The sequence below is a fragment of the Aotus nancymaae genome, unplaced genomic scaffold (assembly GCF_030222135.1).
Source record: "Aotus nancymaae isolate 86718 unplaced genomic scaffold, 86718_ANA_hifiasm-v0.15.2.pri h1tg000003l, whole genome shotgun sequence".
In the NCBI taxonomy this organism is placed as follows: domain Eukaryota; kingdom Metazoa; phylum Chordata; class Mammalia; order Primates; family Aotidae; genus Aotus; species Aotus nancymaae.
In genome coordinates this window covers 55,887,267-55,901,053 of record NW_026988414.1, presented here as the reverse complement: position 1 = coordinate 55,901,053, position 13,787 = coordinate 55,887,267, and the positions used below count along the sequence as shown (strand labels likewise).

Below are 13,787 nucleotides of genomic sequence, written 5' to 3'. Positions count from 1 at the left end.
GTTGAGCAATGGTTTGTAGTTCTCCTTGAAGAGGTCCTTTACGTTCCTTGTTAGTTGTATTCCTAGGCATTTTATTCTCTTTGTCGCAATTGTGAATGGTAGTTCGTCCTTGATTTGACTCTCTTTAAGTCTGTTATTGATGTATAGGAATGCTTGTGATTTTTGCACATTGATTTTGTATCCTGAGATTTTGCTGAAGTTGCTTATCAGTTTCAGGAGATTTTGGGCTGAGATGATGGGGTCTTCTAGATATACAATCATGTCGTCTGCAAATAGAGACAGTTTGACTTCCTCCTTTCCTAATTGAATACCCTTTATTTCTTTTTCTTGCCTGATTGCTCTGGCTAGAACTTCCAGTACCCTATTGAATAGGCGTGGTGAGAGAGGGCATCCTTGTCTAGTGCCGGATTTCAAAGGGAATGCTTCCAGTTTTTGCCCATTCGGTATGATATTGGCTGTTGGTTTGTCGTAAATAGCTTTTATTATTTTGAGATACGTTCCGTCGATACCTAGTTTATTGAGGGTTTTTAGCATAAAGGGCTGTTGAATTTTGTCGAAGGCCTTCTCTGCATCAATTGAGATAATCATGTGGTTTTTGTCTTTGGTTCTGTTTATGTGGTGAATTACATTTATAGACTTGCGTATATTGAACCAGCCTTGCATCCCCGGGATGAATCCTACTTGATCATGGTGGATAAGCTTGTTGATGTGCTGTTGTAATCCGCTTGCCAGTATTTTATTGAAGATTTTTGCATCTATGTTCATCATGGATTTTGGCCTGTAGTTTTCTTTTCTTGTTGAGTCTCTACCAGGTTTTGGTATCAGGATGATGTTGGTCTCATAAAATGATTTGGGAAGGATTCCCTCTTTTTGGATTATTTGGAATAGTTTCAGAAGGAATGGTACCAGTTCCTCTTTGTATGTCTGGTAGAATTCGGCTGTGAACCCATCTGGACCTGGGCTTTTTTTGGGTGGTAGGCTCTTAATTGCTGCCTCGACTTCAGACCTTGTTATTGGTCTATTCAGGGTTTCGACTTCTTCCTGGTTTAGGCTTGGGAGGAGGCAACTGTCCAGGAATTTATCCATTTCTTCCCGGTTTACTAGTTTATGTGCATATCGTTGTTTGTAATAATCTCTGATGATGGTTTGAATTTCTGTGGAATCTGTGGTGATATCCCTTTTATCATATTTTATTGCATCTATTTGGTTCTTCTCTCTTTTCTTTTTTATTAATCTGGCTAGTGGTCTGTCTATTTTGTTGATCTTTTCAAAAAACCAGCTCCTGGATTTATTGATTTTTTGAAGGGTTTTTCGTGTCTCTATCTCCTTCAATTCTGCTTTGATCTTAGTTATTTCTTGTCTTCTGCTAGGTTTTGAGTTTTTTTGATCTTGCTCCTCTAGCTCTTTCAATTTTGATGATAGAGTGTCAATTTTAGATCTCTCCTTTCTTCTCATGTGTGCACTTATTGCTATATATGTTCCTCTAGAGACTGCTTTAAATGTGTCCCAGAGATTCTGGTATGTGGTGTCTTCATTCTCATTGGTTTCAAAGAACATCTTTATTTCTGCCTTCATTTCATTGTTTATCCAGTCAACATTCAGGAGAAAGTTGTTCATTTTCCATGAAGCTGTGCGGTTCTGGGTAGGTTTCTGAATTCTGAGTTCTAACTTGTTTGCACTGTGGTCTGAGAGACTGTTTGTTATGGTTTGCGTTCCTTTGCATTTGCTGAGGAGTGATTTACTTCCAATTATGTGGTCAATTTTAGAATAGTTGTGATGTGGTGCTGAGAAGAATGTATATTCTCTGGATTTGGGGTGCAGAATTCTGTAAATGTCTATTAGGTTTGCTTGGTCCAGGTCTGAGTTCAAGTCCTGGATATCCTTGTTAATTTTCTGTCTTGTTGATCTGTCTAATATTGACAATGGTGTGTTGAAGTCTCTCACTATTATTGTGTGGGAGTCTAGGTCTCTTTGTAAGTCATTAAGAACTTGCCTTATGTATCTGGGTGCTCCTGTATTAGGTGCATATATATTTAGGATCGTTAGCTCTTCTTGTTGCATTGATCCTTTTACCATTATGTAATGTCCTTCTTTGTCTCTTTTGATCTTTGTTGCTTTAAAGTCTATTTTATCAGAGATGAGAATTGCAACTCCTGCTTTTTTTTGCTCTCTATTTGCTTGGTAAATCTTCCTCCATCCCTTTATTTTGAGCCTTTGTGTATCCTTGCATATGAGATGGGTTTCCTGGATACAGCACACTGATGGGTTTTGGCTTTTTATCCAATTTGCCAGTCTGTGTCTTTTGATTGGGGCATTTAGTCCGTTTACATTTAGGGTTAATATCGTTATGTGTGAATTTGATCCTGCCATTTTGATGCTAGCCGGCTGTTTTGCCCGTTGGTTGATGCATATTCTTCATTGTGTGGATGCTCTTTACCATTTCGTGCGTTTTTGGAGTGGCTGGTACTGGTTGTTCCTTTCTATGTTTAGTGCCTCTTTCAGGAGCTCTTGTAAAGTTGGTCTGGTGGTGATGAAATCTCTGAGTACTTGCTTGTTCACAAAGGATTTTATTTTTCCTTCACTTATGAAGCTTAGTTTGGCTGGATATGAAATTCTGGGTTGAAAGTTCTTTTCTTTAAGGATGTTGAATTCGGCACCCCCTCTCTTCTGGCTTGTAGGGTTTCTGCTGAGAGATCTGCTGTGAGTCTGATGGGCTTCCCTTTGTGGGTAACCCGACCTTTCTCTCTGGCTGTCCTTAGCATTTTCTCCTTCATTTCAACCCTGGTGAATCTGACGATTATGTACCTTGAGGTTGCTCTTCTAGAGGAATATCTTTGTGGTGTTCTCTGTATTTCCTGGACTTGAATATTGGTCTGCCTTGCTAGGTTGTGGAAGTTTTCCTGGATAATATCCTGAAGAGTATTTTCCAGCTTGGATGCATTCTCTTCGTCACATTCAGGTACACCTATCAAACGTAGATTAGGTCTTTTCACATAGTCCCATATTTCTTGTTGACTCTGTTCATTCCTTTTTACCCTGTTTTCTCTAATGTTGCCTTCTTGTTTTATTTTGTTGAGTTGATCTTCAACCTCTGATATCCTTTCTTCTGCTTGGTCAATTTGGCTGTTGAAACTTGTGCATGCTTCGTGAAGTTCTTGTGTTGTGTTTTTCAGCTCCATCAATTCACTCATATTCCTCTCCAAGTTGTCCATTCTCATTAGCATTTTGTCAAATCTTTTTTCAAGGTTCTTAGTTTCTTTGCATTGGGTTAGAACGTGTTCTTTTAGCTCACAGAAATATCTTATTACCCACTTTCTGAAGGCTGATTCTGTCAGTTCATCACACTCATTCTCCATCCAGTCTTGTTCCCTTGCTGGTGCGGAGTTGTGATCCCTTGTAGGAGGAGAGGTGTTCTGGTTTCGGGTGTTTTCATCCTTTTTGTGCTGGTTTCTTCCCATCTTTGTGGATTTATCCACCTGTCGGCTTTGTAGTTGTTGACTTTCTGATTGGGTCTCTGAGTGGACATTCTGTTTGTTGTTGACGAGGTTATTTCTGTTTCTTAGTTTTCCTTTTAACTGTCTGGCCTCTCTGCTGTAGGACTGCTGAGGTCCACTCCAGGCCCTGCTTGCCTGAGGATCACTTGCAGCAGCTGCCAAACAGTAAAGGTTGCTGCTAGTTTCTTCTTCTGCTTTGCCCCAGAAGGATACCTGCCAAATGTCAGTCTGAGCTCTCCTTTATGAGGTGACTCTTTGGATATACGGTGGTCGGAAGCTACTTGAGGAAACAGTCCTTTATATTAGCTCAGGTGCTGAGCTGTGAGCCCCGTTGTTCATTCAGAGCTGCTGGGCTGGTAAATTTAAGTCTGCATCAGCAGAACTCATAAACCCCCCTTTTTTTCCCCCAGGTGTTCTGTCCCAGGGAGTTAGGGCTTTATGAGTTTCCGCTGTACTGCTGCCTTTTATTTTCTTCAGGGCTGCCCTGCCCACAAGGAAGCAGCCTAGTAACTCTCAGCCTGCAGAGGCTTCCCTGAGCTGCTGTGGGCTCTGCCCAGCTGCCGTGTGAACTTCCCTGCAGTCCTGTTTATATGGGTGTAGTTAGAGCTGCTTCCGCAATGTTGGCCAGTCTCTGTAATCACGGACTTTCTCTGTAATGGCGGGTTGCCGCAGCAATGGCAGGCTGCCTCAGTGATGTTGGACGCCCCTCCCCCACAGAGTTGGACCATCCCAGGTTCAGCTGTACTTGCTGTGAAACTCTCAACCCAAAGCGTTTCCAATTACTGTTTTTTTGTTTTTGTTTTTGTTTTTGTGTGGGTGGGACCAGCCGGGCCTGATCTCCTGGCTCCCTGCCTCAGAGCCTTTTATTTTTTCGTTGAACGGTTGGCCCTCTCCCAGGTGTCCTGGTCGCCTGTTGAATAGGCGCTGGGATCTGTGTGATTTCCCGTGCGGCGACCCACTGCACCACTGAAACCGCGGCTCTGAGATTCGTGGTGCTTTTTTTGCCTGGGAATCTCCTGGCCTGGCTCCCTGTTTCAGCTCCCCTTGCTGGCTAAGTGGGAACACAGTCCCGTTTACTCTGTACTGGGTGCGGCTGCACCGGGGCGCAGGCAAAACAGCCGCGCCGGCCAAAACAGCCGCGCTGGCGACCCGTGGGGCTCCTCCGCCTGTGAATCTCCTGGTCTGTGGGCAATAAAAATCCGTCTGGAAATGCGGCGTCCATTCACCCTCTGCACATTCACTCGGAGCTGCAATCCTGAGCTGGATTTAACCGGCCATCCAATGACAGTATTCTTAAGGAAGATTACTTTAAATTACATAACTTTGTATTTAAATTCCCTATATAAAATAGAGGATATGAATATTGAAATTTATTCAAATATAAATTGTACCAGATACCAACATCTTTTATTATTATTATTATTGCAATTTATCTAATTGTTTATCTTAGAGATTTTCTGGCTTTATTATAAAAAATATTATTCTTTAGTTTCATTCCTAACTTACTCAGCTCCATTGTAAATTTGGTTGTTGTATCATTTTATGTTTATAGTTTCTGTGGCAACTTGCACAGTTTGGTCCACTTAGCAAATATTTAATTAATTATTGATAATTATAATTTTTTAGTTGTTTTATTGTTACAATAGGGCTGAAGATAGCCTTATTTCCTTTTCAAACTTTAATTTTAATATACTTTTAAACCAAATTTATTGCAATCTAGAGATGTTTATTTAAAGGAACAGCCAGACAGCAATAAATTTATTTTTCTTTAAATGTTATATTTCTTCCCCTTGACTAAGGAAATGTAGCCTAGTTCTTATAACACTTGTGTTGTTGTCTTGCCTTTCATTTTGTATGACTAACTTTTTATACCAAATTGAATAAGCCATTAGCTTTTAGTGTGTAGGAATGTAGATCCATAGATATTTCCCATTAGACGAAAAAAAATCTATAAAAGCAATATCCCCTGGGGCTTGGTCTTCCTAGCGGCCTAATGGTCTAAATCACTGCTGTACTGTACCCTTATGAGAAAGAACTATGTTGGGTGACTCACTTGGCATCCAGAAATATTAGTTGAAGAGATATGCGTATCCTTTAAGATAATATTAACGTTTATATTATACCACGTTTATTAATTAAATATTCCAATTCACGGAATTCATTTCATAATTTTTTTATTTCAGAAACAATTTCTAACCAGAATGATACCCTTTTTATGTCTTACACAGTTTTCAACTAGACTTTGCTGAAACAATGAGAGATACTATTTTTATATAGCCACATTGTTTTGATAAGGTTTGTTTTCTAAATAATTTTACTTCAAAAAAGACCTCCACTGGTGATGGTTGCACAACTCTGTGAATACCTACTGAACTGTATACTTTAAAAGAGTGAATTGTTTATATGTGGATTATATCTCAATAAAGTTGTTATTAAAAAAAATTTCATTGCACAAAATGTTTTCATGGGTGTGAAGTAATAGAATTTTAATTTATTTTATAATTGATTAAAAATTATTAGCCTTAATAAACATTTGAAAACTTTAGAAATATAAAATTATATATGACTTAAAATAATTTTTGTTCTTATCTAGTAGTAAAACATGCTTATTATAGAAACTTCAGAAACTATAGACAAGAAAAAATACATTTAAAAAATGTGTGGGTCATTTAATATTCATATCTACCATGTATTCTATTCCTAAGCTTTTCCTATACTTGACTACTTTCTTTGTATCCGTACTTTTCCTGCCATCTTTCATTAGTAGTAAATTCCTTTTCATGACCATTTCAGGAAACAATAAGATGCAAATATTTTCTTATAGGAGTATTTAAGTGAAAGCATTAGCTTTTTCTTCCTTACCTGAGAAAATGAAGGTAAGCGATGACATCATTATCTAAAAAGAAATGCAATAAAGATAATATATAATAAGTTTTGAAATGCAGTCATTTTGGGATACCATTGTAAAAATTTGCTTTAAAACATTTTGGATTTAAAATGAAAACTGGAAATCTTTGATAAATAATATTGTAACATTGGTTCTTGTGTAGGTAGAATATTTTTTCTGCTTTTTAAAAGACTCTTGTTATCATATCTAGCCTTAACTTTATAAGAGTTAAAATTGTTCACAACACTGTTTAAAGATAAATTCAGTATCAGGCTTTGAATTTTTTTTTTTTTTTTTTTTTTTTTTTGGTAAATATTAAGACCTGAGTACAAAATGAGGGCTGTATTGTGGATTAAGTGAAATATCTCAAGGCTGTGCTGTTCTGATAACTGAACCTGAAGTGACCTTTCTCAGACACAATTACAGAGCTGTATGTTTTTCCTTTAATTTCATCAGGGGTTTAATTAGTATACAAATAAAACTTCCCTTATCTTCCTTTCTACCTAATTGGCTTGTCTTCACTTATATATGAAGTATGTGAAAGTGGGCTGTAATTAGGGTGACCGCGTTAACCTTTTTTCCTCAAATGTACTGTTGCTTAAAGGCCTCAAGGCCTAAAAACAGTGCTTTGGATTATTGCTTTGCAATCACTATGGCTGTCCCATAGGTTTTCTCATGAGCAGAAGGGCTTTGGGTGCTGCAGGTTCCCACTGCTTAACAGGATCTTCATTCTTCTTCCCACTAAATGTTTATTGATTATCTTGCTGTTCCAGGCTCAGCCTCCAACAACTTAATATCAGGTGACAGTCAGGAGAGTTCTCCAAGTAATTAGAGTTGAGCATTGGGGGAACAATTAGGAGCAGAGTTATTAAACTTGATTTATCCTATTCTCTCCTGAACAGTTTCTTGGATATCAGAACATCACACTTTCACAATCTACCCTGGTTGAGAAATTAGTGGCTAACCTGCTGCTTATCATTGTTGCCTTGCTGCCTAGAGGCTCACCCTCTTGGTTTCAGTCATTCAGTTGGAAATATTAGAGTCCATAAAGTTTATCATGGGTTTTAATTAGATCAATCTGAACAGGAGAAAAGAAAAGCAGAATTTAAAACTATATATGTGATATATGGATATATATTTGTAAATGTATATGTGATGTGTATATATATATGTAAATATATATACACAAATATATTTTTCTTTAATTAAAGTTCAGTGTTAGAATTTTTAAATATTCTGTCTTTGTTATTTAAAAAGGTTATGTATTAGGGAAAAGACATATTCTTGAATCATGTTTTATGTCTTGGTGTTTTACACACATCCCCATCAATCTTAGGGCCCACTGATGTATTTCATGATGTCATTCACCTCTTTCAAATGAGAATTCCAGGTCTATAAATTATAAAATTATGATTTTTTTCCAAAAAACTATATTATCTATTTGTTTTCATATTCAAGGAAGTATGGATTATATAACTTTGTTTATGTCACTTTTTGTATTTTTTCTATGCCCCTGAAATAGTGTAAGCTTTAGAAGAGTTTGATGACTCCTGTCATTGTCCCTGAGACATGAAAATGAAAGAATGGAAACGAGAAGATTAAGCTATGTTGTAGAAATTCTAATGTTATGAGTTATATCTTCTTTGAAAGTATATGATAGGATTGTTGAAAAGTCAAGTGTGGGTTTATGATAATTACACAGTCATGGATTCCCTGAGATTGGATCAGCAAGCTTCAATCTCGATAAGGTTGGGGATAATATACTGAATGCTGGATAGTCCCTTCACAAATAGGCATCTCTAGTCATAGGAGTTATTAAGCAGAAGAATTCAAATTGACTGGCACAAATGTATTGTTTTTGTTGAAAGAATTCAAGCTTTATGCATAACTGGTGGTGGATGATTAGTTTGATCTTCATATCTGAAAAATAGAATTTTATGTTGCTTAAAAGATGTCAGAAATGCTGACTTTAAAAGGAACTTAAAAGGATTTCACTTTTTTAAATAAAGAAATTTCATGATGCTTTAGTGCCTTTATGTTAGCATTGGCACAAAATTAGTAGGTTCAGCGTGGTTTTAAAAATGTATTCATTGCCATCTTTTTAAAGTTGCTTTGAATCAGTGACTATTTTCATGGTGGAATGTTTGTGAAGATCTGTTAATAGTGAAGATTTAAAACAAAATACAGTGTCTCATAAGTAGTCATAGTTTGTTTAATTTTTTGATTTATATTTGTTTGATAGTAACTTGATTATTTGAAAAGTGAATGACTGAATTTTAAAACTTCTAACATTTAAAAATACCTGGTTTAACTGATGATGGCTTTTGATTCACCAGCATTTAGAGTGAATTAATTGGTTTAGCATGTACGCAGCTTGAGTTTTTTATACTGTTCAATTTTTTAATACTACCCATTGTGAATGCACTAAAAGAATACTATTAGAAGGGTTTTAAACATGAAATTATAACATTTTGTTTATTCTTTACTAGATTTTTGAAGCACAGTATGGATGTTAATGTGGGGCTAAACTAAGCAAGAAGAAAAAATTATGTGTATGCAGTCAGTTATTTAGCTCACCGTCCAACAAATTTAGTCAAAAGCTGTTTGATAAGCTTATTCTAGAAATTCTTTAGGCAAAAGAGTAAGAAGATTTTTAGTGCTAAATGATCCTCTGATCCCTGTACTATTTTGCATCCTAGAATTATAAGTGAAGTTTAGAAATACTTTTCTCATTTGTGAGCTTCTGATTCTAAGCCTTCAAGATAACGTTGCACAATTGCATCATGAAATTTTTGCGCTAAATAAATATTTCAGATTAAAGTAGCTAGCAAATATAAATTAACATATTTTGTACTTCTGTGACTAAGAAAACATTTATAGAACACAAATAATTCTGCATGCAAGTATTATTTATAACTTTCTCTATTAGTTAAAGCATGTTATCATAGTTGTGTTGCTATCTTTGACATGAGAGTTATTTACAGGGAAGCAAGTGAATTTTATTTTGGAGTCCAATTTGTTTGTTTGCTGAAATACCCATAGCTACCTAACTATGTATTTATGAAGATAGTAGTGGTACTCTTTAATCTTGAGTTCACCATTTTCTTATAGCTATCCTGGTCTACCTTTTTCTCAATCACATGCATAGTTTGGGCATACGATAGTTCTTTAGTTCTATTTAGAGTAAAATTAACTCTAACTTTCATGTGCTTTCTACCTTGAAATCTTTATTTTTTCATTAAAAGAAAATACAACTTGAGATTTTTATAATCATATTTTTAATAAGAATGCACTTTATTTGCCTTGCAGAATTAAAAAAAAATAGAACTATATTTTGTAAGCAAACATTTGCCAAAATGGTATCAGTTCTATCATTTCTAATTAGTAAGTATATAAAATTTTTGCAGAAAATTTGTTAAACTTTGATGTGTAATGACCCAAGTCTACTTCTCAGTCAGTCTGTATTCTTCTTTGTTTAATAGCCTATGGCATAAATTGAAGTTAATTATCAGGGCTGACAAGTAACTCTGTTTTCTGTCTGCTTGCAGAGTCTCTCCGAGGCAAAGATGGAGCTGAGAAGAAAAGATCAATCTCTGCGTCAGCTCAATAGACATCTTACCCAGCTGGAGCAGGACAAGCGTCGACTGGAGGAGAACATCCATGATGCAGAGAGTGCCCTCCGCATGGCAGCCAAGTGAGCATTTGGACCTTGGGGAGATCACTTAAAACAGACAAAAGATCAATTCTTACTTTCATGCTCCGGGTTTTAGCCCTGGATAATACAGTGTTAGAAAACAAAAGTACAGCTGTCTTTCTTTGAAATTCTCTGATATATCCTCAAAAAAGAAAACTCTTAACTCAACATACTACATGTATATTTTATTGAGAAACCTCAGAAAAGTATAAACTCTGTATAACTGCTAATTATGCTTATTTTGGGCTCTGTTACAGTGTTACATGTTAGAAACTATGTTTTATTAATGTGAAATGTGAGACTCTTTAAAAGTTTTTCATAGTATCTTATGTTATACATTCCTGTCCTCTTCTGCCCCACTGTCCCCAAAATTTTGCTCTGCATATATTATTATATACTAATATTGTGAGTAATATTTTCATAAAGAAATGTTAGTGTACAATCAGCATGTGTATCATAGCATTTAAAAATACAATAAAAACACATTGATCATGGAAAACTCATTTAATTTTTATGCTTTATATTCTAATATGTTAAGTAGAAAAAATGTAATTTTCAGAGTAGACAACTATGTAAATGGGATGAGAATGTTTTTCCTATTTTTTTTAACCAGGTAACCAAGTTGACATACATTATGAAGTTCACGTTGAACAGTTCTCTTGGGCATTTTTTATTTGTTCCTCATATCAAATTTCATGGAATACTTTAAGATAGTTCTTTGTACAACACATGGCTTAAAGAAAATCTATTTTTAAGGATTAAAGAAACATCTAATTTTGATAAACTCAATGTTTTCTAAATTTAGACTTCTGAATTTCTTTACTTGCAAAAATATATATGTTAATTAAACATTTTTTGAGACAAGCACAAAATATCATCAAATATGAATATAGTCTGTAAACTGCAGAATGTGTATAAATCACTGAACAAGGAATCTGCAATCTTAGGATATTCATAAGCTTTGCCACTGGGTTTGTGACATTGCTCAAACATAATGAAAACATCAATTGACACAAGTCCAAAATATTGGCATATTTGAATAACCACTGATGGTTTTTTTGAAAATTGTAAAACTATATAACATTGCACCACCATATAAGGTATATGTATTTGTCATTTTTTAAAATTTAAGTTTGACTAAATCAGTTTTTGTTGTTATTATTCAGTCTCAGTTTCATCATGTGAAATGAGAGGCTTAGCTCAGGTAATTTCCAGTGAGTCTTACAGCACTGAGAAATTTCTGAGATGAATGAAAACAGGCTAAACCTTCAGATTCAAATTGTGTTTTCAAAACATTGCTGCTAATTCAGTATTTTGACATGTGTATGATCTGTGACCATGGGCACATGTTTTTATAAAACTAAAGAAAGCTAATTTGAAATCTGGAGAACTAATACATTATTTACAGTTTTCAATTTCAATTTACAATTAGATTTTTATCTTTAATATTTTCATTCAAACTTTTTATTTCATTATGAAAGGTAAATTCAATATACTAGGTTGATAGGAGAAACTAGTAACTTTGCATATTCCTAGACAGGTCATGGAGGAGATTTCTGTATAATTATTATAGCATAAAAAGACTGTGTAGAAAGGAAAATATTATTTTGCATAGTATGGTTATTTATTATATATACCAATTGCTAAGATTTTAAAAGTCTTTTTCATTAGAAATGAAAGAATAATGTTTTACCATTTACAGCACGTTTTAAATTATCAATAATATAATTATGATTTTTTTCTTTGTTTTTCACTTTTTTTGCCTTTTTATTCTCTCCTACCCCAATTTAGGACAGGCAACAAAATTTAAGATATGAGTTAAATGTGGAAATATGTCAGTGAATATGGTTAATTTTTTACTTTTTAAAGGAGAACAATTACTTCAAAAATCAAAATTAAAAAAGTTAAAATAAATTTAAAAAATAAAAGAACAATGATATCAGACACTTTTTTTTTTTTTTTTTTTTTTTTTTGAGACGGAGTTTCGCTCTTGTTACCCAGGCTGGAGTGCAATGGCACTATCTCGGCTCACCGCAACCTCCACCTCCTGGGTTCAGGCAATTCTCCTGCCTCAGCCTCCAGAGTAGCTGGGATTACAGACAGGCATGCGCCACCATGCCCAGCTAATTTTTTGTATTAGTAGAGACGGGCTTTCACCATGTTGACCAGGATGGTCTCGATCTCTTGACCTTGTGATCCACCTGCCTCGGCCTTCCAAAGTGCTGGGATTACAGGCGTGAGCCACCGCGCCTGGCCCCAGACACTTATTTTTTAATACTAGTGACTTATACTAAAATGTGTAACAGTTGTAATAAGGTTTGAGTTTTACTGACACTAGTGACTTATACTAAAATGTGTAACAGTTGTAATAAGGTTTGAGTTTTACTGACACTTAATCTTTCTTTTATTTTTTCTAGAGACAAAGAATGTGTTGCTAATCACATGAGAGCAGTAGAAAATTCGCTTCACAAGGTACTGTAATTTTTATTTAATATTGTTCAGTTTGTATCATGACACCTAGTCATTATTTTTTATTAACCACAAAGTACTGTAATTCCTTTTGTAACTTAAAAAATAAATTAACAAAAGGATGCTTTGCAGATGACTGGAAATTTCCATTACTTAGTGCTATATTGAATGCTTTTTTCAGAATTCACTTTATATACCTGATAAAACTATGAAAGTAATGATTTCCTCAAACTGGTGTAATTGCACTTGGAATTATTTGCGGTCTTTGCTGGACAAAACAGAGGTCATTAAGATTCTTTCATGTCTCATAATGATAAAACGTTTGACCACACTGTCTAACCTCTTACCACTCTTAAACCAAGGGTCCTATATATATGTATAGAGAGAAACATGTACTTTATTTAGTAATACTCATACATGTAAACTAGATGGTAATGTTATTCAAATTGAAATTTTCTTTCTTACTTGTAAGAATATGTTCTTAAAGTAGAAATTTAATTATTTAATATATTCTGTTGTTTTCAAATTTAATTACTTCTGTATGATAAACTCTGACTTTTAATTTGTAGTGCTGAACAGCTATAAAAGTATTATGATATTACTAAAAACATATCATATTTACTGACCATGTATTTTGTTAGCACTCCATGCTACATTGAAAGATGTGTTCATTATTTCACTGTTCAAGAGTAGAGAAATGTTATTCATGTGTTTCTGCTACTGTCTGATAGACAACTAATTGGAAATGTAAACATCAAGTACTTTAAAGATATATGGAATTTATGAATGAATTGTATTTAGAATAACCTTGTGAATCAATTAGCTTATGTATATCATTTTATAAATCACTTAAAGTACCCTAAAATTAACCTTTTGAAGGGCATATTATATAAAAATTAACAAACTAATAATGAATACCTTTTAACATTTTAAAAACAATTAGCCTCTGTATCCTTTTATATTTTGAAAGTGACCAGCATTATTTCCTATCAACAAAAGTATTTTGAAAAAAAAAAATCTGAGTGCTATATCCTAAGCTTCTTTGAAACTATGATTTCTCCCCCCTCCCCATTTGAAAAAGTTTAGCTAGTCAGTATAATTTAAATATAGTCACATTAAATTCATATGTGCCACAAATCTGGAATTTAGATTTGCAGTGAAAGAGACATCTTTGGTATATTTTTTGAACTTGATGGATAGAAAACTCAATTATGTCGTATACATGGCACACCCTTTTATATAG

At 34.6% G+C, this 13,787-nt stretch overlaps 1 protein-coding gene across 12 annotated transcripts in view; it reads left to right on the top strand.

Annotated features, from left to right (window-relative positions):
• The window catches only part of CCDC171 (coiled-coil domain containing 171), a 408,737-nt gene that overhangs the window by 234,908 nt on the left and 160,042 nt on the right, over positions 1-13,787 (top strand). For 11 of the 12 annotated variants that reach the window (XR_010344271.1, XR_001107639.2, XM_064381348.1 and 8 more), the window contains 2 exons: positions 9,930-10,075; positions 12,493-12,547. Coding sequence is in view for 10 of the 12 variants with exons in the window: in XM_064381348.1 (XP_064237418.1) it covers positions 9,930-10,075; positions 12,493-12,547 (201 nt within the window). In the remaining 2 variants the exon portion in view is untranslated. Of the gene's footprint in view, positions 1-9,929; positions 10,076-12,492; positions 12,548-13,787 lie in introns of those variants that run through there. The other variant, XM_064381364.1, reaches the window with a different exon arrangement.